Raw genomic sequence first — 26,782 nt, forward strand, 5'->3', positions numbered from 1 at the left:
CCGGCCAGTATCTGTAGTCACCAGCCAGTATCTGTAGTCACCAGCCAGTATCTGTAGTCACCAGCCAGTATCTGTAGTCACCAGCCAGTATCTGTAGTCACCAGCCAGTATCTGTAGTCACCAGCCAGTATCTGTAGTCACCAGCCAGTATCTGTAGTCACCAGCCAGTATCTGTAGTCACCAGCCAGTATCTGTAGCCACCGGCCAGTATCTGTAGTCACCGGCCAGTATCTGTAGTCACCGGCCAGTATCTGTAGTCACCGGCCAGTATCTGTAGTCACCAGCCAGTATCTGTAGTCACCAGCCAGTATCTGTAGTCACCGGCCAGTATCTGTAGTCACCATCCAGTATCTGTAGTCACCAGCCAGTGTCTGTAGTCACCGGCCAGTATCTGTAGTCACCGGCCAGTATCTGTAGTCACCGGCCAGTATCTGTAGTCACCATCCAGTATCTGTAGTCACCAGCCAGTATCTGTAGTCACCAGCCAGTGTCTGTAGCCACCGGCCTGTATCTGTAGTCACCAGCCAGTATCTGTAGTCACCAGCCAGTATCTGTAGTCACCGGCCAGTATCTGTAGTCACCAGCCAGTGTCTGTAGCCACCGGCCAGTATCTGTAGTCACCGGCAAGTGTCTGTAGTCACCGTCCAGTATCTGTAGTCACCGGCCGGTATCTGTAGTCGCCGGCCAGTGTCTGTAGTCACCGGCCAGTATCTGTAGTCGCCGGCCAGTATCTGTAGTCGCCGGCCAGTATCTGTAGTCACCGGCCAGTATCTGTAGTCACCGGCCAGTGTCTGTAGCCACCGGCCTGTATCTGTAGTCACCGGCCAGTATCTGCAGTCACCGGCCAGTATCTGCAGTCACCGGCCAGTATCTGTAGTCACCGGCCAGTATCTGTAGTCACCGGCCAGTATCTGTAGTCACCGGCCAGTATCTGTAGTCACCGGCCAGTATCTGTAGTCACCGGCCAGTATCTGTAGTCACCGGCCAGTATCTGTAGCCACCGGCCAGTATCTGTAGTCACCGGCCAGTATCTGTAGTCGCCGGCCAGTATCTGTAGTCGCCGGCCAGTGTCTGTAGTCGCCGGCCAGTGTCTGTAGTCGCCGGCCAGTGTCTGTAGTCGCCGGCCAGTGTCTGTAGTCGCCGGCCAGTGTCTGTAGTCGCCGGCCAGTGTCTGTAGCCGCCGGCCAGTGTCTGTAGCCGCCGGCCAGTGTCTGGTGCTTTTGGGTTCAATGGAGTTTGGTGGAGACTTATGTTTGGAGAAATAAGGGATGGACTATAAGAAGATAAAGGGACTTCGATTAGGGAAGGTGATAGGCCGCCCTAAACAGATGTGTTTTTAGGGAGTGCCTAAAACTGTGTAAGTTGTGGTTCGTCCTAATTTCTTGGGGTAAAGCATTCCAGAGAATAGGTGCAGCTCGGGAGAAGTCTTGGAGCCGGGAGTGGGAGGTACGGATTAGTGCTTATGTTAGTCGAAAGTCGCTTGCGGAGCATAGAGAACGGGTAGGCCGATAAACAGAAATGACGGAAGAGATGAAGGGGGCGCCGCACTGTAATGAGGGAGGAGATATAGGGGGGTGCCGCACTGTAATGAGGGAGGAGATGTAGGGGGGAGCCGCACTGTAATGAGGGAGGAGATGTAGGGGGGAGCCACACTGTAATGAGGGAGGAGATGTAGGGGGGTGCCGCTCTGTAATGAGGGAGGAGATGTAGGGGGGTGCCGCACTGTAATGAGGGAGGAGATGTAGGGGGGTGCCACACTGTAATGAGGGAGGAGATGTAGGGGGGTGCCGCACTGTAATGAGGGAGGAGATGTAGGGGGGTGCCACACTGTAATGAGGGAGGAGATGTAGGGGGGTGCCGCACTGTAATGAGGGAGGAGATGTAGGGGGCGCCGCACTGTAATGAGGGAGGAGATGTAGGGGGGTGCCGCACTGTAATGAGGGAGGAGATATAGGGGGGTGCCGCTCTGTAATGAGGGAGGAGATATAGGGGGGTGCCGCACTGTAATGAGGGAGGAGATGTAGGGGGGAGCCGCACTGTAATGAGGGAGGAGATGTAGGGGGGAGCCACACTGTAATGAGGGAGGAGATGTAGGGGGGTGCCGCTCTGTAATGAGGGAGGAGATGTAGGGGGGTGCCGCACTGTAATGAGGGAGGAGATGTAGGGGGGTGCCACACTGTAATGAGGGAGGAGATGTAGGGGGGTGCCGCACTGTAATGAGGGAGGAGATGTAGGGGGGTGCCACACTGTAATGAGGGAGGAGATGTAGGGGGGTGCCGCACTGTAATGAGGGAGGAGATGTAGGGGGCACCGCACTGTAATGAGGGAGGAGATGTAGGGGGGTGCCACACTGTGGAGGGCTTTGTAGGTGAAAACAAGCAATTTAAATTGGATCCTATAATTCATGGGCAGGCAGTGCACTTGTGGGGGTCGTGATGACATTCCACTCGTCCTCCAGTCACTCCAAATTCAAACTATGAGCATGGGTCAACCATTCAAAGAATGAGTCAGACAACAAGCTGGTTCAAACTCAGAGCATGCTCAGAAGGCTACTACAGACAACGTCCTCAGCAATGTTCTGTGTTTATTCCTATATACACAAACCTAAATACACTACATAATGGGGAGGGGAAAGGGGTTGTCCGGGGCGGGGTAAGCCATGAAAGTCCAGTGTCTGGCCACTCCTGATTGGTCCACATCTCCTTATCTCAGTCTCTGGGCAGATATTGCAGCCGTCAGCTTATAATCTTGTTTCGTTTCTCTGAAATAAGTCTTGGCAACACTGGAACTGTCTTAGTTTAAGTTTCGATTTAAGTAATACGTAGCAAGGAAAGCTTATTGTTATAGGACACAAAATGGTGGTTAGTACATTAGCAAAAAAAACGTATAAAAGTTACAAAAGTATAAAAGTTACAAAATATATATATTCTCTTTTACCCCGACACACTGACTGGCACAGAGCGGAGGAGTCTGAGTAACGATCAGCCAGATAGATGACCCTGGCTGCAGCATTAAGGATGGACTGGAGGGGGGAAAGTCGAGTGAGGGGGCGGCCAATTAATAGAGAGTTACAGTAGTCCAGGCGGCAGTGGATCAGGGCGACAGTGAGGGGTTTTTGTTTCCAAGGTGAGAAAGAGGCGGATTCTAGAGATGTTCTTCAGGTGCAAGCGACAAGAGCGGGCAAGAGATTGTATGTGGAAGGTGAAGGAGAGATTGGTGTCACACACAACACCCAGACAGCGCGCCTGCTCGCTCGGTGTTATTGTGGTGCCACACACGGAAAGAGAGATGTCAGATTTAGAGAGGTGAGTAGACGGCGGGAACAGAAGAAGTTCAGTTTTGGAAAGGTTGAGTTTCAGGTAGAGAGCGGACATGATGTTAGAAACTGCGGCCAGACAGTCACTGGTGTTCTGTAGTACAGCGGGGGTAAGGTCAGGGGGTGAGGTCAGGGGGTGAGGTCCGGGGATGAGGTGTATAGTTGTGTGTCATCAGCATAAAGATGGTACTGAAAACCAAATTTGCTGATGGTCTGTCCAATTGGGGCTGAGTAGAGAGAGAAGAGAAGAGGGCCAAGGACTGAACCCTGAGGAACCCCAACACTGAGAGAAAGGGGGGAAGAAGTGGAGCCAGCGAACGATACACTGAAAGAGAGGTCAGATAGGTAGGAGGAGAACCAGGAGAGAGCAGTGTCCTTTATGCCGATTGAGTGGAGCGTAGAGAGTAGGAGGTGGTGGTCAGCGGTGTCGAAAGCTGCAGAGAGGTCAAGAAGAATGAGCAGAGAGTGGTGACCGTTACGTTTTGCTGTCAGAAGGTCATTGGTTACTTTGATGAGTGCAGTTTCTGTAGAATGTAGAGGGTGGAAGCCGGACTGTGATGGGTCTAGAAGAGAGTGAGTGGAGAGGTAACTGGTAAGGCGGGAGTGGACCAGGCGCTCCAAGAGTTTAGAGATGAGGGGGAGATTGGAGACTGGTCTGTAGTAGTTTGTGCAGGAAGGGTCAAGGAAGGGTTTTTTAATAATGGAGTAATGATGGAGTGTTTGATGGAGGAGGGGAAGATACCAGAAGAGAGGGAGAGGTTGAAGATTTTAGTTAGGCGAGTAGTGACGACTGAAGAAAGAGACTGAAGTAGATGCGAGGGGATGGGGTCAGTGGTGCATGTAGTGGGATGAGAAGAGAGGAGCCTGGAGACTTCTTCTTCTGTGACTGGGTCAAATGTGGAGAGTGATCCAGAGGGGATGTGCGGGGGGGTGGGAGTCACGGCACTTGGTGGCTGGGAGCTGATTTTCTGACGGATGGTGTCTCTTTTCTCTGTGAAGTAGGAGACCAAGTCCTCAGCACAGATGTCCGTGGTGGGGGCCTGCGCTTTAGGACTGAGGAGGGAGTGAAAGGTATCGAAGAGTTTTTTGGGGTTGTTGGATAGTGAGGAGATCAGGGTGGTGAAGTAGGTCTGTTTGGCGAGGTGAAGGGCAGAGTTATATGTTTTTACCATAAGTTTATAGTGGATAAAGTCTTCTAGTGTGCGAGTTTTCCTCCATAGGCGTTCGGCACTTCTAGAGCATCGCTGGATTTGCGGTGTGAGCCAGGGCTGTTTTCCTCTGTGTTTAGAGGTTCTGAGGGTGAGGGGCGCTACTTGGTCCAGGGGGCTTCTGAGAGTGTCATTGTAGTGGATTACAGCCAGATCAGGACAGGACAGAGAGCAGATTGGGAACAGTGATGAGTGAAGGGCGTCTGTAAGTGTATGAGGGTTAATGGCTTGTAGATTTCTGAATGTGTGATAGGTAGGAGTGTGCTGGGGCGGGCGAGGATTTGTGAGCGTGAAGGAGAGAATGTTATGATCAGAGAGGGGAAGAGGGGAGTTATCTAGGTGGGGGATTGAACTAAGCCGGACAAAGACCAGATCAAGGGTGTTTCCATCTTTGTGTCTCAGAGGTTGAAAGCTGTGAGAGGCTGAGAGAAGTGGTTAAAGATAGAAGCGGGGATGCGGATGAGGAGGTGGGGCTGTTTATGGGGATGTTGAAGTCTCCCAGGATAAGGGTTGGTAAATCTGAGGACATGAAGTGCGGCAGCCAGGCAGAAAAATGGTCAAGGAACTGGGTGGGTGAGCCTGGGGGACGGTATACGACCGCTACTCTGAGGGAGAGGGGATGGAAGAGCCTGATGGTGTGGACCTCAAAAGAAGGGAATGAGAGTGATGGTACTGGGGGGGATGACCTGGAAGGTGCATTGTGGGGACAGGAGTAAGCCGACTCCACCACCAAGTCTGTTCACAGGTGTTGGGGAATGGGAAAAATGCAGGCCGCCATGAGAAATAGCAGCAGGGGAGACCGTGTCAGAGTCCTGGATCCAGGTTTCAGTGACGGCCAGCAGATTGAGAGAGATGGACAGAAAGTAATTGTGCAGGAAAGGAAGCTTGTTGCATATAGACCGTGGATTCCACAGTGCACAGTTGAAGGAGGGAGATGAAGGAGTACGGCTGATGGTAATAAGGTGAGCAGGGCTCCGATGTGAGGTAAGGGAGAGGTTGAGGATGGTGGAGGGTGGTCCGGGGTTAGGAGAGATGTCCCCTGAAGTGAGTAGTAGCAGTAAAAAGAGAGAGAGCAGATAGTTTTTGGATTTGTGACATGGTTTCTTGTGCAATACCTTTGGATGAGACAGAGTGAGATTTTTCTGGAAGTTCAGAAGAGCATGGGAGCTGTACATGGGAGAGGGAAGGAGAGAGGGGCAGATATGGATGAGGGGGGATAGGGCTCTGAATGTGGATGAAAAAAGCGCACAGAAATATGGATGCAGGAATAAAGTACATAGTTAGAAGAGAGTACAAAGTGTGGGTTACCGGACTTCTGCCCTGAATGACTGCCATTGAAATGACTGTCAGACACTTGTCGAATAGGACACTTAGCTGAAGAGGACACGTGCATGCACCCCACACTGTGTGCACCCCACACTGCCCGCACTCCACACTGCCCGCACCCCACACTGCCCGCACCCCACACTGCCCGCACCCCACACTGCCCGCACCCCACACTGCGTGCACCCCACACTGCCCGCACTCCACACTGCCCGCACCCCACACTGCCCGCACCCCACACTGCCTGCACCCCACACTGTGTGCACCCCACACTGCGTGCACCCCACACTGCGTGCACCCCACACTGCCTGCCCCCCACACTGCCCGCACCCCACACTGCCCGCACCCCACACTGCGTGCACCCCACACTGCCTGCACCCCACACTGCCTGCACCCCACACTGCCTGCACCCCACACTGCCCGCACCCCACACTGCCTGCACCCCACACTGCCCGCACCCCACACTGCCCGCACCCCACACTGCCCGCACCCCACACTGCCCGCACCCCACACTGCCCGCACCCCACACTACCCGCACCCCACACTGCCTGCACCCTTATGATGCATGTGATATATACAATATAATCTGTGCTTTGGGTGTGTACCATACTGTTCATGTCATTTATTAATAAATGAGTAAATTTCTTGAAAACAAATGGTGTGGGGTCCTTTCATTAACCAGCAGAGGGAAAGCGGACAGCTGGGGCGGATGTTTTTAGCCTGGGAAGGGGGTAATACCCATGGAGCTTCCCAGGCTACTAATATCAACCCCCCCAAAAACCTACAAAAATTAGTGGAAGCAGATAGCCAATAGCATAAAATAATAATCTTTATTAACAAAAAAGGACAAAAACAGCTTAAAAAAAGGGGAAACAATTAGCTGAAAAAAATCTACAAAACTGGTCATATCAAACTACATACACTAGAGGGAGCCACCGTCATAATTGTCAGAAATTCATACCGGAAGCCAAATACATGGAGAAATCCTGAAAATAATTCCAAGTGGTATTGAGGGCTCTGCAGTACGAGCTGCCAAAGTCCTCCATGCGGAAAATAATAAAATGTACCCAAAAACCACTGCATTCACCTTACTGAAGTATTAAAGAAATACATGAATAAATAAAGGGCAAGCGTGCAGAAGCGTAGAAGCAGTAATATAAGGCAATTATATAGCTAATGATATAGATGGTGTATTGTGCCCGGGGAAGTAAGAGAGCCGTAGACCGGAGCGTGATGACGATCAGCCACTTTCCCTCTGCTGGTTAATAAAATTATGGGAGACCCCACGCCATTTTTTTTCCAAAAATGTACTCCTTTATTAATAAATGACATGAACAGTACGGTACACACAAAGCACTGATTATACATATCACATATTTATATCTATCCATATAGCTATCTATCCATCTATTATTTATATATCTATCCATATAGCTATTATCTATCCATATATCAATATATCTATCTATCATCTATCTATATATCGATCAATAAATCTATCCATATATCTATTATCTATCTATAAATCTATTATCTATGTATCAGTATATTTATTATCTATCTATCGATCTATTATCTATCTATATATTATCTATCCATCTATTATTTATATATCTATCCATCTATCTATCTATCCATTTATCAATATATCTATCTATCTATCTATCTATCTATCTATCTATCTATCTATCTATTATCACTGAGTCAGTGTATTGCCGGTGAATGAACAGAGCGGTCACATACAGTTATATGAAAAAGTTTGGGCACCCCTATTAATCTTAAGCTTAATGTTTTCTTATAATTGGTGTTTTTGCAGCAGCTATTTCAGTTTGATCTATGTAATAACTGTTGGACACAGTAATGTTTCTGCCTTGAAATGAGGTTTATTGTACTAACAGAAAATGTGCAATCTGCATTCAAACAAAATTTGACAGGTGCATAAGTATGGGCACCCTTATCATTTTCTTGTTTTAAATACTCCTACCTACTTTTTACTGACTTACTAAAGCACTTTTTCTGGTTTTGTAACCTCATTGAGCTTTGAACTTCATAGCCAGGTGTATGCAATCATGAGAAAAGCTACTTAAAGTGGCCACTTGCAAGTTGTTCTCCTGTTTGAATCTCCTCTGAAGAGTGGCATCATGGGCTCCTCAAAACAACTGTCAAATGATCTGAAAACAAAGATTATTCAACATAGTTGTTCAGGGGAAGGATACAAAAAGCAGTCTCAGAGATTTAACCTGTCAGTTTCCACTGTGAGGAACATAGTAAGGAAATGGAAGAACACAGGGACAGTTCTTGTTAAGGCCAGAAGTGGCAGGCCAAGAAAAACATCAGAAAGGCAGAGAAGAAGAATGGTGAGATCCGTCAAGGACAATCCTCAGACCACCTCAAGAGAGCTGCAGCATCAACTTGCTGCAGATGGTGTCACTGTGCATCGGTCAACTATACAACGCACTTTGCACAAGGAGAAGCTGTATGGGAGAGTGATGCGAAGAAGCCATTTCTGCAAGCACGCCACGCACAGAGTCGGCTGAGGTATGCAAAAGCACATTTGGAGAAGCCAATTTATTTTTGGAAGAAGGTCCTGTGGACTGATGAAACCAAGATTGAGTTGTTTGGTCATACAAAAAGGCGTTATGCATGGCGGCAAAAAAAACACAGCATTCCAAGAAAAACACTTGCTACCCACAGTAAAATTTGGTGGAGGTTCCATCATGCTTTGGGGCTGTGTGGCCAATGCCGGCACCGGGAATCTTGTTAAAGTTGAGGGATGCATGGATTCTGTAATGCACACGCCCGGGCTGAGCGGCGTGTGCGTGTGATTCCATTGGACCGTGCCGGAGAGTGAATGCCTGGAGGGGCGTAACTAGGTATTCACCCGATCCGACCAGGGTCGCACGACGGCATACGACGCCAGTGCACCAAGGAGGAACCGAGCAGAGGGACCAGGTGCTACTCCAGGACAGACCCCGGACACGGCTGTTGACCCACACAGGGGAATACAGGAACAGACTGGTTAGTATAGGCAGGCACGACTGGTATGCAGGCAGGGGGGTACAGGCAAGCACGGCTAGAGTGCAGACAGGGAGGCACTAGCAGGTAGGAACACAGGCGGGATAGGACCCAGTACACACTGGGACTCAGGAACAGAACCACAGATGTGGTGACAAACACAGCAGAGTAAGGCCGCCCAGAGTGGTGAGCGAGAGTAGAGCAGGACGAGGCCGCCTGGAGCGGTGAGCGAGAGTAGAGCAGGACGAGGCCGCCTGGAGCGGTGAGCGAGAGTAGAGCAGGACGAGGCCGCCTGGAGCGGTGAGCGAGAGTAGAGCAGGACGAGGCCGCCTGGAGCGGTGAGCGAGAGTAGAGCAGGACGAGGCCGCCTGGAGCGGTGAGCGAGAGTAGAGCAGGACGAGGCCGCCTGGAGCGGTGAGCGAGAGTAGAGCAGGACGAGGCCGCCTGGAGCGGTGAGCGAGAGTAGAGCAGGACGAGGCCTCCTGGAGCGGTGAGCGAGAGTAGAGCAGGACGAGGTCGCCTGGAGCGGTGAGCGAGAGTAGAGCAGGACGAGGCCGCCTGGAGCGGTGAGCGAGAGTAGAGCAGGCTAGAACCGCCGGAGCGGTGAGCAAGGCAGAGCAGGGGGGACAGGGCTCTGTACACACGGAACAGACAGGAAGGGAAAGGCAGAACCAGATACCCACAGGGTACTTGCAGTGAAGTAGCGAGTGGACCACAAACTCACAAACGGGAGTACAGTGACAACGAGCAGGAGTTAGGTACGAGTTCAGACTCTGCAGAAAAAGGAAAGGTATGGACATAGAGAAACACGGGAAACAGGCTAGAAGAGTATACAGACAAGAACAGACACAGTAGCAAGATACAGGAGCGGGTCTAGGTAAGCAGCCCCTAGAAGGCGGGAGGAACAGGCTAGGAGCGTGTTCAGACAGGACAGACAAGATACGGGAGCGGGTCTAGGTATGCGGCCCCTAGAAGGCGGAACGAACAGGCAAGGAGCGTGTTCAGACAGGACTGGAAATACAGCCTACAAGAAAGGCAAGCAAACACAGAAGGGGACCTGGCACATTCAGAGTGAAAGACCACACTGAATGAAACACAATGCTCAGGCATGGGTTAATTGGAGCAGCTGGTTTAAATACCAGGTGACAGACAGCAATAGGCTGAGGACGCACAAGGGGTGTGCCTGCAGCAGGTACAAAAAGCAGGAAGTGATCGGGCGCCGCCCTTAAGCAGCAGAAACAGACACAAACAGACAGCATGGAGGGAAGCCAGAGAGACATTCTGGACTGGAGATCAAGTGCGCGCTCTTGCACAGTGGGAGATGGACCACCATGCAAAGACGCCGCCAGGTATGTTACAGATTCCACTCAGTATCAGCAGATTCTTGACAACAATGTTCAAGAATCAGTGATAAAGTTGAAGTTATGGAGGGGATGGATCTTTCCGCAAGACAATGATCCAAAACACCGCTCCAAATCTACTCAGGCATTCATGCAGAGGAACAATTACAATGTTCTGGAATGGCCATCCCAGTCCCCAGACCTGAATATCATTGAACATCTGTGGGATCATGTGAAGAGGGCTGTCCATGCTCGGCGACCATCAAACTTACAGGAACTGGAATTGTTTTGTAAAGAGGAATGGTCAAAAATACCTTCATCCACGATCCAGGAACTCATTAAAAGCTACAGGAAGCGACTAGAGGCAAAAGGAGGATCTACTAAATATTAATGTCACTTTTCTGGTGGGGTGCCCATACTTATGCACCTGTCACATTTTGTTTGAATGCAGATTGCACATTTTCTGTTAGTACAATGAACCTCATTTCAAGGCAGAAACATTACTGTGTCCAACAGTTATTACATATATCAAACTGAAAGAGCTGCTGCAAAAACACCAATTTTTATAAAACATTAAGCTTAAGATTAATAGGGGTGCCCAAACTTTTTCATATAACTGTACACTGTGGCCGCTCTGTTCATGGGATCTTTGTGGGACCCTCGTTATTTGGACTGCGGGGGACAGGTGAGGATGAGGTTGGTTTATTATTTTAACTTTATTACAGGTGATCGTGGGCTTCGAGGATTAGGTGTCAGGTGAGTATGTTTTTTTTTATTTTTTGCAGGGGCGGCAAACATCGTGGACAAAGTGTAGATGAGTATAATGTGTTTTATTTTTATTTTAATATTTTTTTTATTAATTTTAACATTTTTTTTTACATTCAGCACAGCACAGACGCTGGCAGATAGGAGACTACATCGCCTGTGCTCGCTGTTTGCTATGGCCGGAGGCGCCGGCTGATTGTGGTAGTAGTACCGTCAGCCGGCATCTATGACCCGCGGTAAGCTTTTTACCGCCGGGTCACTGTCACAGCTGTGGCATCATGTCGACACCTGTCAGCACGATGCCACAGCGCTCTGACGGCGGTAATGCTATTACTGTCACACAAATGACAGCGCGGGAAACCAGGTATGTTCGGGTCCCCCATTCATATGAATGGGTTCAGTGTTCGGGGTCCTGGTACCCGAACCCAAACTTTTAAAAACCTGTTCGGTGTTCGGCTGTATTAGCCGAACCTGAACAGTGACAGATTCGCCCATCACCATATAACATACCAAAGCATGATATCTGCCTTCAGTATCGAAATATTCAGATTCTAGCTTATATGATCCTGAGTCTTCTATGATTGTAATCACCTCTGCTTATTTCTTTTCATTTAAGGTATTGATGATGTGAGGGTAATTTTTATGGGTAAATTTGGGGGGCTTTTCTCTCTCTAGTTTTGTCTCCTGTAGACGTATTATGTCTGCATTACTATTTTTAATTTCCTTCCAAGTCAAAAAAAACTTTTCTTCGGGCTATTTATTCCCCTAACGTTAAAGGAGAGAATCCTGGTGTCCATATTTATAGGTAGTTACACCTGTATATAACTCAGAGGAGGTTACCGCGAAATATGGAAAGTTTAATGTTTAACTAAAACAAGATAAACGTGAAAATAGAAACAATATAAACGCTGGTAAATTAGTTACAAAGTTTCCTAAGCAGTAAACTTAACTTGGGTACTAGTAATATACAAAGTTCTCCTGAAGGAGCGCACTTCTGCTAGTGGGTTCGCTTCCTTTTGGGGAAAAGTTTGTGAAAAGATCCAGTCGGCCGTAAGAAGAGTTCTGTACTAAGTAAGGGGAAATAAATGTCTTGTATCCATTGAAAAGGCTTCCAACGATGAAGCAGATCTTATAAAGTCACTTCCGGATGTTGTGAAGTATTGTAATCCACAGGTCCGCTCCTCATTCAAAAGGAGCTTCAATGAAAGTTCCAGGTTCGTTTTGAACGTTTAGTCTCCTGATCTAATCCTTTTTGTATAGAAGAAATAAAGTTGAGTCCTTCCTGGGGACTGAGGATAGGAAGAGTCTTACCATTCATTGTCTGTGACCAACAGTTTAGTTGGAAATCCCCATCTGTGTCTTCTACCCATTTGGCGTAGGGTAGTAATTACTTCATGGAAAGATCTCGCTGAAATATGGTATCTTATAATAAGTCTGCAAATACTTTACTCTGATTTTAGGGGACTTGAAGCTGCTTTTTCTTTTTTTAGCAAATGTATTAATTTTTCTTTAGTATTGTAGAAATGCAGAAGGAGGATAGTGTCTCTAGGGACATCTGCTGAGAATGAGGTCGGACGGGGAAGACTATGTCACTTCTCATCTCTAGTTCTGTTGGAGGGGGATAGTGGTCTTCAGTCATTTTCTTGCGTAGTCCTCTAATTTATTTTGAATGATATTTTCGGGGACCCCCCTCAATTTGATGTCATTCCTCCTACTTCGATCTTCCAGATCGGCTAATTTTGTACGGAGGTAAAGAATTTCTGTCTTCGTTTCTTGGTTTTCTTTGGTAAGTACTTCAGTCTTTTTTTCAACCAAGTCAATTTTTTTTTATCATTTACTTCTATTTTCTGGTTAATTATTTTTAGGCCAGATACAAACAGCCGGGCCTGTGTTTCCCATCCCTGGTCCATGTTGTCATTCAGTGCTTTGGCAAGAGCTCTCATAACATTCTTGGAGGCATTTCTTTCAGATGTTTGAAAGTCATCTATTCTGGTAAATATCTTGGGTCTGACATCGATATTTGGGTCCTTAGAGGCATCTTCTTCCGTCATCTATTCTGGTAAATATCTTGGGTCTGACATCGATATTTGGGTCCTTAGAGGCATCTTCTTCCGTCATCTATTCTGGTAAATATCTTGGGTCTGACATCGATATTTGGGTCCTTAGAAGCATCTTCTTCCGTAACCTATCCTGGTAAATATCTTGGGTCTGACATCGATATTTGGGTCCTTAGAGGCATCTTCTTCCATCATCTATTCTGGTAAATATCTTGGGTCTGACATCGATATTTGGGTTCTTAGAGGCATCTTCTTCCATCATCTATTCTGGTAAATATCTTGGGTCTGACTTCGATATTTGGGTCCTTAGAGGCATCTTCTTCCGTCATCTATCCTGGTAAATATCTTGGGTCTGACTTCGATATTTGGGTCCTTAGAGGCATCTTCTTCCAATCTTGGTTTGTTCTTATTTAAGGCTTTTACTCAGAGAAGGGTCATTAGTGTCTTGATCATCATCTTGAGTCAGGATGAGGAGTTGTATCTCTGAAGCCCCATGCGACAGTTTTTTTTTGCGTTTTGTTTTGATGGAAGTATCCGTATCCTCGGATGATAACTGTTCCCTTTCTTGTGGAAAGAATCTGAGCAGATTATATGAGCTGGTATTTTTTGCGAGTCATCTGTTCAGAGACAGATCCGTATTGGGAGTCGGAGTCGTGGAAATTGAGGAGTCTTAGGTTTGGCTGACCGACTCCACAGCCCTGAGGGAAGGGGATGCGCTGTTGTGTGTTTTTCCAAGAAATTAACCAGTCCTGGAGATGGCGCTCTACCTAAGGAGTGAACACTGTGAAGTATTGTGGATTTATAAAGGTGGATCGGAAAATATTCCTTGTAAGGAAATGTCTCTCTCCTCCTTTATCCGCAACCTGTGAAGCCGGTCGCGTGGTTGAAGTCCGGAGGTCCCTGCTTCCATGGGGATTTCCCTGTGTGGAGTGTCGGGGGTCTCGCCGGGAGAAGGCGCAGTGGAAATAACCACTTTTGGTGTTTTCTTCACAGAGATAATACTGTGGGCTTTAATAAAATCTGACTATATCCCCCTCATAGAGATAACACTTTCTTTTTGTGTGAATGTTGTCACTCGAGAGGAACATCTTTACCTCAGATTTAATCTTCAGGGTGAGCGCGCGTCTTCCACCCTCTGCAAAGTGCTGCCCTCCTTCTGTACTGGACACATGGGCGGACAAAATGTCCAGGAGGTGGTCCTGAGTCTTCTGGTGGCCTGAAAGGGTCTCTCTTCTGGAGGTTGAGTTATCCGTCACTCTTCAAGATGAAGCGCTGGAGCTCGGGCTTCTTCTGCCGGCTCCATCAGTGGAAGAGAAAACCAGGAGCAATCAGGAAAGGAGAAGAGAAACTCTGCACCACTCCTGTATCTATCACCCCTCCTGTATCATCACCACTCCTGTATCTATCACCCCTCCTGTATCTATCACCCCTCCTGTATCTATCACCCCTCCTGTATCATCACCCCTCCTGTATCTATCACCACTCCTGTATCTATCACCCCTCCTGTATCATCACCCCTCCTGTATCTATCACCCCTCCTGTATCATCACCCCTCCTGTATCATCACCCCTCCTGTATCTATCACCCCTCCTGTATCATCACCCCTCCTGTATCTATCCCCCCTCCTGTATCTATCCCCCCTCCTGTATCTATCCCCCCTCCTGTATCTATCCCCCCTCCTGTATCATCACCACTCCTGTATCTATCACCCCTCCTGTATCTATCACCCCTCCTGTATCTATCCCCCCTCCTGTATTATCACCACTCCTGTATTATCACCCCTCCTGTATTATCACCCCTCCTGTATCTATCACCCCTCCTGTATCTATCACCCCTCCTGTATCATCACCCCTCCTGTATCATCACCCCTCCTGTATCATCACCCCTCCTGTATCATCACCCCTCCTGTATCATCACCCCTCCTGTATCATCACCCCTCCTGTATCATCACCCCTCCTGTATCTATCACCCCTCCTGTATCTATCACCCCTCCTGTATCTATCACCCCTCCTGTATTACCACCCCTCCTGTATCTATCACCCCTCCTGTATCTATCACCCCTCCTGTATTACCACCCCTCCTGTGTCTATCACCCCTCCTGTATCTATCACCCCTCCTGTATCTATCACCCCTTTTGTATTACCACCCCTCCTGTATCTATCACCCCTCCTGTATCTATCCCCCCTCCTGTATTACCACCCCTCCTGTATCTATCACCCCTCCTGTATCTATCACCCCTCCTGTATCTATCACCCCTCCTGGTTTTATCTTACAAATACTGATGTAAAATACTGACCAAATAGGGAACGTGTGAACGTGGATTTACGGTGTGGATACTGAGAGATACAGAGGAGGTATACTGAGAGATACAGGGGGGGATACTGAGAGATACAGGGGAGGGATACTGAGAGATACAGGGGAGGGATACTGAGAGATACAGGGGAGGGATACTGAGAGATACAGGGGAGGGATACTGAGAGATACAGGGGAGGGATACTGAGAGATACAGGGGAGGGATACTGAGAGATACAGGGGGGGATACTGAGAGATACAGGGGGGATACTGAGAGATACAGGGGGGGATACTGAGAGATACTGAGTGATACAGGGGGGATACTGAGTCATACAGGTAACAGTAGTGTAATGTCTCATACCGGCTGTCATGGCCGCTGTCCTGGTGGCCGGGAGCCCCTGTCGCTGTTCACCACTGTAAGTTGCTGTGACATGGAGGAGCTGTGGCATGCAGGAGCTGTGACATGGAGGAGCTGTGGCATGCAGGAGCTGTGACATGGAGGAGCTGTGGCATGGAGGAGCTGTGGCATGGAGGAGCTGTGGCATGCAGGAGCTGTGACATGGAGGAGCTGTGACATGGAGGAGCTGTGACATGGAGGAGCTGTGGCATGGAGGAGCTGTGACATGGAGGAGCTGTGGCATGGAGGAGCTGTGGCATGGAGGAGCTGTGGCATGGAGGAGCTGTGGCATGGAGGAGCTGTGGCATGCAGGAGCTGTGGCATGGAGGAGCTGTGACATGGAGGAGCTGTGGCATGCAGGAGCTGTGACATGGAGGAGCTGTGGCATGGAGGAGCTGTGGCATGGAGGAGCTGTGGCATGGAGGAGCTGTGGCACGGAGGAGCTGTGGCACGGAGGAGCTGTGACACGGAGGAGCTGTGTCTTCGCTCATGGTGCTGGGCTACAATAAAATGGCGCCTGGTTCCCCGCAGCTGTGAGCTGCACATTTTCATACAGTAAAGTTTATAATGTTTAAAAATAAATGAAGATTGTGATCCATCACCTTAAAGTGTCGAGCTTCAATATGCCATAGTAATGAAGGGCGTCCTGCGGGGACGATGGGGCAGAGTGAGGGTCTGACGCTTCTGTGTATTGGGGGGCCTCCAGGTATCACAGTGTCTGTAAAGCTCATCAACCTCATTATTTCTCTTCCAGACAACAGTCATTGTGAATTCAGTCTCCTCCGATCTGAACCTCTCGTATGGAGCCGTATCCGCCGCCATTTACCAAAAAGCCGGCAGCAAATTACAGAATGAAATCAAGGAGAACCATAAGCGGAACAGCAAAGGCAAAGTGATCCTGACCCACGGCGGCAACCTGCCCTGCAGATATGTCTACCATGTCATATTACAGTACGGGAAACGGGAAGCAGAACGAGTGAGTGCAACACCGTGGTACTGCACCATCCCCATCAATATTTACAGTGCATACAAAAGTCTGCACACCCCTGACAAATCTCAGGTTTTTGTCATGTAAAAAATCCTACGAAGAAGAATAATTTTGGAACTTTTTTCCTCCTTTTATTGACGCCCATAATCTGTACAAATTCTGAGCAAAACAAATGGAAATCTTTTCAGGTGTAAAAAGAAATCAAAATAGAACTACACTGATGTGGTTGCATAAGTCTGCACACCCTCCTATAATCAGGGCTGTAGTTGTGCTCAGAATCAGCCGATCACATTCTCCCATGTTACACAGTAGTCAGCGCTCGGCCGCCGTCATTTACAGCGATTCTCATTAACCCCAGAGAAAGTGTCGCTGCTCTAGGGGGATTTTCCTGACATTTTCTGGTCCATAAACAGCTGACAACACAGCAGAGGATCTCGGTGAGGAAAGTTGTCAGTCAGGAGAAGGTGCAAAAACATTTCCCAGGCATTGGGTCTACCATGGACACTGAAGACATCAAGAAGAGGCTGAAATCTGACAGAACAGTGACATTACCCAGAACTGGACGTCCCTCAAACATTGATGAATAGAGAAGAGACGACAGCAACATTAGAGGAGCTGCAGGAGCTTCTGGCCAGTCCTGGTTATGTCCTGCATGTGACAATAATCTCCTGTATTCTTCATATGTCCACACTCTGAGGTCGGGGGAAGACTGAGCCTTTTCTTACAGTGAAAAACATTCTAGCAAAACCGACATCACGGTGACCGGAAGCAGGAAACGTGTTCTGTCTGATGAGACTGATGGCATAATCCCAGAAGGTGTAAAGCCGACACCGGTCATCAGCAGAAGATCACCATTCCCACAGTGAGGCATGGTGGGGGCAGCATTGTGCTCTGGGGATGGTTTTCAGCAGCTGGAACTGGGGCTTTAGCCAAGGGGGAGGAGATTATGGACAGAACAAATCTCAGCCAATTTTACATCAAAACCTTCTGTCGTCTGCTAAAAAAGCTGAAGATGATGATGAATTTCACCTTTCTGCGACAACGACCCTAAGCGACCTCCAAATCACCAAAAGAAAGGCGTCAACAGGAGAAGATGGAAGTTCTGGAGTGGCCGAGCCCAGACCTGAACCTAAGGGACACTCTGTGGTGACCAGAAGAGGGCGCTGTACACAAGAGATGCCCCCACAATCTGACATATGTGGAGCGGCTGCAAAGAGGAGCCGGCAAAGATCGCCAATTCTAGATGTGCCGAGTGATAGACCCCGACCCAAAAAGACTGAACGCTGACAGAAATGCACAGGGGACTGCAACACAGTATTAGTTGGAGGGTGTGAAGATTTATGCAACCACATTATTTTACTTCCTTATTTTTCTTTTTTCACCTGTAATCATTTGTTTGTCTCTAATAGGATTTGTACAGATTATGGGCGACATTAAAGGGGTTGTCTGGTCTAAATCGATAAGACTGTAGTCGCTCTGTGGTCGCTCTATAGTCACTCTGTGGTCACTCTGTGTGTCGCTCTGTGGTCACTCTGTGGTCGCTCTGTGTGTCGCTCTGTGTGTCGCTCTGTGTGTCGCTCTGTGTGTCGCTCTGTGTGTCACTCTGTGTGTCTGCTCTGTGTGTCGCTCTGTGGTCGCTCTGTGGTCGCTCTGTGGTCGCTCTGTGTGTCGCTCTGTGTGTCGCTCTGTGTGTCGCTCTGTGGTCGCTCTGTGTGTCGCTCTGTGTGTCGCTCTGTGTGTCGCTCTGTGTGTCGCTCTGTGTGTCGCTCTGTGTGTCGCTCTGTGTGTCGCTCTGTGTTCGCTCTGTGTGTCGCTCTGTGGTCGCTCTGTGTGTCGCTCTGTGTGTCGCTCTGTGTGTCGCTCTGTGTTCGCTCTGTGTGTCGCTCTGTGGTCACTCTGTGTGTCGCTCTGTGTGTCGCTCTGTGGTCGCTCTGTGTGTCGCTCTGTGTGTCGCTCTGTGTGTCGCTCTGTGTGTCGCTCTGTGTGTCGCTCTGTGTGTCGCTCTGTGTGTCGCTCTGTGTGTCGCTCTGTGTGTCGCTCTGTGGTCACTCTGTGTGTCGCTCTGTGTGTCGCTCTGTGTGTCGCTCTGTGTGTCGCTCTGTGTGTCGCTCTGTGGTCACTCTGTGTGTCGCTCTGTGTGTCGCTCTGTGTGTCGCTCTGTGTGTCGCTCTGTGTGTCGCTCTGTGTGTCGCTCTGTGTGTCGCTCTGTGTGTCGCTCTGTGTGTCGCTCTGTGTGTCGCTCTGTGTGTCGCTCTGTGTGTCGCTCTGTGTGTCGCTCTGTGGTCACTCTGTGGTCGCTCTGTGTGTCGCTCTGTGTGTCGCTCTGTGTGTCGCTCTGTGTGTCGCTCTGTGTGTCGCTCTGTGGTCACTCTGTGGTCGCTCTGTGTGTCGCTCTGTGTGTCGCTCTGTGTGTCGCTCTGTGGTCGCTCTGTGTGTCGCTCTGTGTGTCGCTCTGTGGTCGCTCTGTGTGTCGCTCTGTGTGTCGCTCTGTGTGTCACTCTGTGGTCACTCTGTGTGTCTGCTCTGTGTATCGCTCTGTGTGTCGCTCTGTGTGTCGCTCTGTGGTCACTCTGTGTGTCGCTCTGTGTGTCGCTCTGTGGTCGCTCTGTGTGTCGCTCTGTGTGTCGCTCTGTGTGTCGCTCTGTGTGTCACTCTGTGTGTCGCTCTGTGTGTCACTCTGTGTGTCACTCTGTGGTCACTCTGGTCACTCTGTGGTCACTCTGTGGTCGCTCTGTGTGTCGCTCTGTGGTCGCTCTGTGTGTCGCTCTGGTCGCTCTGTGGTCGCTCTGTGTGTCGCTCTGTGTGTCGCTCTGTGTGTCGCTCTGTGTGTCGCTCTGTGTGTCGCTCTGTGTGTCGCTCTGTGTGTCGCTCTGTGTGTCGCTCTGTGTGTCACTCTGTGGTCACTCTGTGTGTCTGCTCTGTGTATCGCTCTGTGTGTCGCTCTGTGTGTCGCTCTGTGTGTCTGCTCTGTGTATCGCTCTGTGTGTCACTCTGTGTGTCGCTCTGTGTGTCACTCTGTGTGTCACTCTGTGGTCACTCTGGTCACTCTGTGGTCACTCTGTGGTCGCTCTGTGTGTCGCTCTGTGGTCGCTCTGTGTGTCGCTCTGGTCGCTCTGTGGTCGCTCTGTGTGTCGCTCTGTGTGTCGCTCTGTGTGTCACTCTGTGTGTCGCTCTGTGTGTCGCTCTGTGTGTCGCTCTGTGGTCGCTCTGTGGTCGCTCTGTGGTCGCTCTGTGTGTCGCTCTGTGTGTCGCTCTGTGTGTCGCTCTGTGTGTCGCTCTGTGGTCGCTCTGTGGTCGCTCTGTGTGTCGCTCTGTGTGTCGCTCTGTGTGTCGCTCTGTGTGTCGCTCTGTGTGTCGCTCTGTGTGTCGCTCTGTGTGTCTCTCTGTGTGTCTCTCTGTGTGTCGCTCTGTGTGTCGCTCTGTGTGTCGCTCTGTGTGTCGCTCTGTGTGTCGCTCTGTGGTCGCTCTGTGGTCGCTCTGTGGTCGCTCTGTGTGTCTGCTCTGTGTGTCGCTCTGTGTGTCGCTCTGTGTGTCGCTCTGTGTGTCGCTCTGTGTGTCGCTCTGTGTGTCGCTCTGTGTGTCGCTCTGTGTGTCGCTCTGTGTGTCACTCTGTGTGTCACTCTGTGGTCACTCTATAGTCTGTGGTCGCTCTGTGTGTCTGCTCTGTGTGTCTGCTCTGTGTGTCTGCTCTGTGTGTCGCTCTGTGTGTCGCTCTGTGTGTCACTCTGTGGTCACTCTGTGTGTCTGCTCTGTGTATCGCTCTGTGTGTCGCTCTGTGTGTCGCTCTGTGGTCACTCTGTGTGTCGCTCTGTGGTCGCTCTGTGTGTCGCTCTGTGTGTCGCTCTGTGTGTCGCTCTGTGTCACTCTGTGTGTCGCTCTGTGTGTCACTCTGTGTGTCACTCTGTGGTCACTCTGGTCACTCTGTGGTCGCTCTGTGGTCGCTCTGTGTGTCGCTCTGTGGTCGCTCTGTGTGTCGCTCTGGTCGCTCTGTGGTCGCTCTGTGTGTCGCTCTGTGTGTCGCTCTGTGTGTCACTCTGTGTGTCGCTCTGTGTGTCGCTCTGTGTGTCGCTCTGTGGTCGCTCTGTGGTCGCTCTGTGGTCGCTCTGTGTGTCGCTCTGTGTGTCGCTCTGTGTGTCGCTCTGTGTGTCGCTCTGTGTGTCGCTCTGTGTGTCGCTCTGTGTGTCGCTCTGTGTGTCGCTCTGTGTGTCGCTCTGTGTGTCGCTCTGTGTGTCGCTCTGTGTGTCGCTCTGTGGTCGCTCTGTGGTCGCTCTGTGGTCGCTCTGTGTGTCTGCTCTGTGTGTCTGCTCTGTGTGTCTGCTCTGTGTGTCGCTCTGTGTGTCGCTCTGTGTGTCGCTCTGTGTGTCGCTCTGTGTGTCGCTCTGTGTGTCGCTCTGTGTGTCGCTCTGTGTGTCGCTCTGTGTGTCACTCTGTGTGTCACTCTGTGGTCACTCTATAGTCTGTGGTCGCTCTGTGTGTCTGCTCTGTGTGTCTGCTCTGTGTGTCTGCTCTGTGTGTCGCTCTGTGTGTCGCTCTGTGTGTCACTCTGTGGTCACTCTGTGTGTCTGCTCTGTGTATCGCTCTGTGTGTCGCTCTGTGTGTCGCTCTGTGGTCACTCTGTGTGTCGCTCTGTGGTCGCTCTGTGTGTCGCTCTGTGTGTCGCTCTGTGTGTCGCTCTGTGTGTCACTCTGTGTGTCGCTCTGTGTGTCACTCTGTGTGTCACTCTGTGGTCACTCTGGTCACTCTGTGGTCACTCTGTGGTCGCTCTGTGTGTCGCTCTGTGGTCGCTCTGTGTGTCGCTCTGGTCGCTCTGTGGTCGCTCTGTGTGTCGCTCTGTGTGTCGCTCTGTGTGTCACTCTGTGTGTCGCTCTGTGTGTCGCTCTGTGTGTCGCTCTGTGGTCACTCTGTGGTCGCTCTGTGGTCGCTCTGTGTGTCGCTCTGTGTGTCGCTCTGTGTGTCGCTCTGTGTGTCGCTCTGTGTGTCGCTCTGTGTGTCGCTCTGTGTGTCGCTCTGTGTGTCGCTCTGTGTGTCGCTCTGTGTGTCGCTCTGTGTGTCGCTCTGTGTGTCGCTCTGTGTGTCGCTCTGTGTGTCGCTCTGTGTGTCGCTCTGTGGTCGCTCTGTGGTCGCTCTGTGTGTCTGCTCTGTGTGTCTGCTCTGTGTGTCTGCTCTGTGTGTCGCTCTGTGTGTCGCTCTGTGTGTCGCTCTGTGTGTCGCTCTGTGTGTCGCTCTGTGTGTCGCTCTGTGTGTCGCTCTGTGTGTCGCTCTGTGTGTCGCTCTGTGTGTCGCTCTGTGTGTCGCTCTGTGTGTCACTCTGTGTGTCACTCTGTGGTCACTCTATAGTCTGTGGTCGCTCTGTGTGTCTGCTCTGTGTGTCTGCTCTGTGTGTCTGCTCTGTGTGTCGCTCTGTGTGTCGCTCTGTGTGTCTGCTCTGTGTGTCTGCTCTGTGTGTCGCTCTGTGTGTCGCTCTGTGTGTCGCTCTGTGTGTCGCTCTGTGTGTCGCTCTGTGTGTCACTCTGTGTGTCGCTCTATAGTCTGTGGTCGCTCTGTGGTCGTTCTGTGGTCACTCTATAGTCACTCTGTGTCTGCTCTGTGTGTCGCTCTGTGTGTCGCTCTGTGTGTCGCTCTGTGTGCCGCTCTGTGTGCCGCTCTGTGTGCCGCTCTGTGTGCCGCTCTGTGTGTCGCTCTGTGTGTCGCTCTGTGTGTCGCTCTGTGTGTCGCTCTGTGTGTCGCTCTGTGTGTCGCTCTGTGTGTCGCTCTGTGTGTCGCTCTGTGTGTCGCTCTATAGTCTGTGGTCGCTCTGTGGTCGCTCTGTGGTAGTTCTGTGGTCGCTCTGTGTGTCGCTCTGTGTGTCGCTCTGTGTGTCGCTCTGTGGTCGTTCTGTGTGTCACTCTGTGTGTCGCTCTGTGTGTCGCTCTGTGTGTCGCTCTGTGTGTCTGCTCTGTGTGTCGCTCTGTGGTCGCTCTGTGTGTCGCTCTGTGTGTCGCTCTGTGTGTCGCTCTGTGTGTCGCTCTGTGTGTCGCTCTGTGTGTCGCTCTGTGTGTCGCTCTGTGTGTCGCTCTGTGTGTCGCTCTGTGTGTCGCTCTGTGTGTCGCTCTGTGTGTCGCTCTGTGTGTCGCTCTGTGTGTCGCTCTGTGTGTCGCTCTGTGTGTCGCTCTGTGTGTCGCTCTGTGTGTCGCTCTGTGGTCGCTCTGTGTGTCGCTCTGTGTGTCGCTCTGTGTGTCGCTCTGTGTGTCGCTCTGTGTGTCTGCTCTGTGTGTCTGCTCTGTGCGTCTGCTCTGTGCGTCTGCTCTGTGTGTCTGCTCTGTGTGTCGCTCTGTGTGTCGCTCTGTGTGTCGCTCTGTGTGTCGCTCTGTGGTCGCTCTGTGTGTCGCTCTGTGTGTCGCTCTGTGTGTCGCTCTGTGTGTCGCTCTGTGGTCGCTCTGTGGTCGCTCTGTGTGTCTGCTCTGTGTGTCTGCTCTGTGTGTCTGCTCTGTGTGTCTGCTCTGTGTGTCTGCTCTGTGTGTCTGCTCTGTGTGTCGCTCTGTGTGTCGCTCTGTGTGTCGCTCTGTGTGTCGCTCTGTGTGTCGCTCTGTGTGTCGCTCTGTGTGTCGCTCTGTGTGTCGCTCTGTGTGTCGCTCTGTGGACGCTCTGTGGACGCTCTGTGTGTCGCTCTGTGTGTCGCTCTGTGTCTGCTCTGTGTGTCGCTCTGTGTGTCGCTCTGTGTGTCGCTCTGTGTGTCTGCTCTGTGTGTCGCTCTGTGTGTCGCTCTGTGTGTCTGCTCTGTGGTCGCTCTGTGGTCGCTCTGTGTGTCGCTCTGTGTGTCGCTCTGTGTGTCGCTCTGTGTGTCTGCTCTGTGGTCGCTCTGTGTGTCTGCTCTGTGTGTCGCTCTGTGTGTCTGCTCTGTGGTCGCTCTGTGTGTCTGCTCTGTGTGTCTCTCTGTGTGTCTGCTCTGTGTCTGCTCTGTGTGTCGCTCTGTGTGTCGCTCTGTGGTCGCTCTGTGTGTCGCTCTGTGTGTCGCTCTGTGTGTCGCTCTGTGTGTCGCTCTGTGTGTCGCTCTGTGTGTCGCTCTGTGTGTCGCTCTGTGTGTCGCTCTGTGTGTCGCTCTGTGTGTCGCTCTGTGTGTCGCTCTGTGTGTCGCTCTGTGGTCGCTCTGTGTGTCTGCTCTGTGTGTCTGCTCTGTGTGTCGCTCTGTGTGTCGCTCTGTGTGTCAGTCTGTGGTCGCTCTGTGTGTCGCTCTGTGGTCGCTCTGTGGTCGCTCTGTGTGTCACTCTGTGTGTCTGCTCTGTGTGTCGCTCTGTGTGTCGCTCTGTGGGTCGCTCTGTGTGTCGCTCTGTGTGTCTGCTCTGTGTGTCTGCTCTGTGTGTCTGCTCTGTGTGTCTGCTCTGTGTGTCGCTCTGTGGTCGCTCTGTGTGTCGCTCTGTGTCTGCTCTGTGTGTCGCTCTGTGTGTCGCTCTGTGTGTCGCTCTGTGTGTCGCTCTGTGTGTCGCTCTGTGTGTCGCTCTGTGTGTCGCTCTGTGTGTCGCTCTGTGTGTCGCTCTGTGTGTCGCTCTGTGGTCGCTCTGTGGTCGCTCTGTGGTCACTCTGTGGTCACTCTATAGTCACTCTGGTCGCTCTGTATTCACTCTGTGGTCACTCTGTGGTCGCTCTGTGGTCGCTCTGTGGTCGCTCTATAGTCACTCTGTGGTCGCTCTGTGGTCGCTCTGTAGTCGCTCTGTGGTCACTCTATAGTCACTCTGGTCGCTCTGTATTCACTCTGTGGTCACTCTGTGTGTCTGCTCTGTGGTCGCTCTGTGTGTCGCTCTGTGGTCGCTCTGTGGTCGCTCTGTGGTCGCTCTGTGGTCGCTCTATGGTCACTCTGTGGTCGCTCTGTGGGTCGCTCTGTGGTCGCTCTGTGGGTCGCTCTGTGGTCGCTCTGTGTGTCGCTCTGTGTGTCGCTCTGTGTGTCGCTCTGTGTGTCGCTCTGTGTGTCGCTCTGTGTGTCGCTCTGTGTGTCGCTCTGTGTGTCTGCTCTCTGTGTCGCTCTGTGTGTCGCTCTGTGTGTCTGCTCTGTGTGTCGCTCTGTGTGTCGCTCTGTGGTCGCTCTGTGTGTCGCTCTGTGTGTCGCTCTGTGGTCGCTCTGTGTGTCGCTCTGTGTGTCGCTCTGTGTGTCGCTCTGTGTGTCGCTCTGTGTGTCGCTCTGTGTGTCGCTCTGTGGTCGCTCTGTGTGTCGCTCTGTGTGTCGCTCTGTGTGTCGCTCTGTGTGTCGCTCTGTGTGTCGCTCTGTGTGTCGCTCTGTGTGTCTGCTCTGTGTGTCGCTCTGTGGTCGCTCTGTGTGTCGCTCTGTGTGTCGCTCTGTGGTCGCTCTGTGTGTCGCTCTGTGTGTCGCTCTGTGGGTCGCTCTGTGTGTCGCTCTGTGTGTCTGCTCTGTGTGTCGCTCTGTGTGTCGCTCTGTGTGTCGCTCTGTGTGTCGCTCTGTGTGTCGCTCTGTGGTCGCTCTGTGTGTCGCTCTGTGTGTCGCTCTGTGTGTCGCTCTGTGTGTCGCTCTGTGTGTCGCTCTGTGTGTCTGCTCTGTGTGTCGCTCTGTGGTCGCTCTGTGTGTCGCTCTGTGTGTCGCTCTGTGGTCGCTCTGTGTGTCGCTCTGTGTGTCGCTCTGTGGGTCGCTCTGTGTGTCGCTCTGTGTGTCTGCTCTCTGTGTCGCTCTGTGTGTCGCTCTGTGTGTCTGCTCTGTGTGTCGCTCTGTGTGTCGCTCTGTGGTCGCTCTGTGTGTCGCTCTGTGTGTCGCTCTGTGGTCGCTCTGTGTGTCGCTCTGTGTGTCGCTCTGTGTGTCGCTCTGTGTGTCGCTCTGTGTGTCGCTCTGTGTGTCGCTCTGTGTGTCGCTCTGTGGTCGCTCTGTGTGTCGCTCTGTGTGTCTGCTCTGTGTGTCTGCTCTGTGTGTCTGCTCTGTGTGTCGCTCTGTGGTCGCTCTGTGTGTCGCTCTGTGTCTGCTCTGTGTGTCGCTCTGTGTGTCGCTCTGTGTGTCGCTCTGTGTGTCGCTCTGTGTGTCGCTCTGTGTGTCGCTCTGTGTGTCGCTCTGTGTGTCGCTCTGTGGTCGCTCTGTGGTCGCTCTGTGGTCACTCTGTGGTCACTCTGGTCGCTCTGTATTCACTCTGTGGTCACTCTGTGGTCGCTCTGTGGTCGCTCTGTGGTCGCTCTATAGTCACTCTGTGGTCGCTCTGTGGTCGCTCTGTAGTCGCTCTGTGGTCACTCTATAGTCACTCTGGTCGCTCTGTATTCACTCTGTGGTCACTCTGTGTGTCTGCTCTGTGGTCGCTCTGTGTGTCGCTCTGTGGTCGCTCTGTGGTCGCTCTGTGGTCGCTCTATAGTCACTCTGTGGTCGCTCTGTGGGTCGCTCTGTGGTCGCTCTGTGGGTCGCTCTGTGGTCGCTCTGTGTGTCGCTCTGTGTGTCGCTCTGTGTGTCGCTCTGTGTGTCGCTCTGTGTGTCGCTCTGTGTGTCGCTCTGTGTGTCGCTCTGTGTGTCTGCTCTCTGTGTCGCTCTGTGTGTCGCTCTGTGTGTCGCTCTGTGTGTCGCTCTGTGTGTCGCTCTGTGGTCGCTCTGTGTGTCGCTCTGTGTGTCGCTCTGTGGTCGCTCTGTGTGTCGCTCTGTGTGTCGCTCTGTGTGTCGCTCTGTGTGTCGCTCTGTGTGTCGCTCTGTGTGTCGCTCTGTGGTCGCTCTGTGTGTCGCTCTGTGTGTCGCTCTGTGTGTCGCTCTGTGTGTCGCTCTGTGTGTCGCTCTGTGTGTCTGCTCTGTGTGTCGCTCTGTGGTCGCTCTGTGTGTCGCTCTGTGTGTCGCTCTGTGGTCGCTCTGTGTGTCGCTCTGTGTGTCGCTCTGTGTGTCGCTCTGTGTGTCGCTCTGTGTGTCGCTCTGTGTGTCGCTCTGTGTGTCGCTCTGTGTGTCGCTCTGTGTGTCGCTCTGTGTGTCGCTCTGTGTGTCTGCTCTGTGTGTCTGCTCTGTGTGTCTGCTCTGTGTGTCGCTCTGTGGTCGCTCTGTGTGTCGCTCTGTGTCTGCTCTGTGTGTCGCTCTGTGTGTCGCTCTGTGTGTCGCTCTGTGTGTCGCTCTGTGGTCGCTCTGTGGTCGCTCTGTGGTCAC

General features: G+C 51.5%; 1 protein-coding gene across 2 annotated transcripts in view; it reads left to right on the top strand.

Moving 5' to 3' along the window:
* Nucleotides 1-26,782, top strand: part of LOC141161966 (protein mono-ADP-ribosyltransferase PARP9-like) — a 136,305-nt gene that overhangs the window by 16,499 nt on the left and 93,024 nt on the right. For both annotated transcript variants that reach the window (XM_073647555.1, XM_073647554.1), the window contains exon 3: nt 16,468-16,689. In XM_073647555.1, the coding sequence (XP_073503656.1) occupies nt 16,468-16,689 (222 nt within the window). The remainder of the gene's footprint in view (nt 1-16,467; nt 16,690-26,782) is intronic.

The sequence above is a fragment of the Phyllobates terribilis genome, unplaced genomic scaffold (genome assembly GCF_046119375.1).
Source record: "Phyllobates terribilis strain yellow unplaced genomic scaffold, ASM4611937v1 Scaffold_9__5_contigs__length_417890890, whole genome shotgun sequence".
In the NCBI taxonomy this organism is placed as follows: Eukaryota; Metazoa; Chordata; class Amphibia; order Anura; family Dendrobatidae; genus Phyllobates; species Phyllobates terribilis.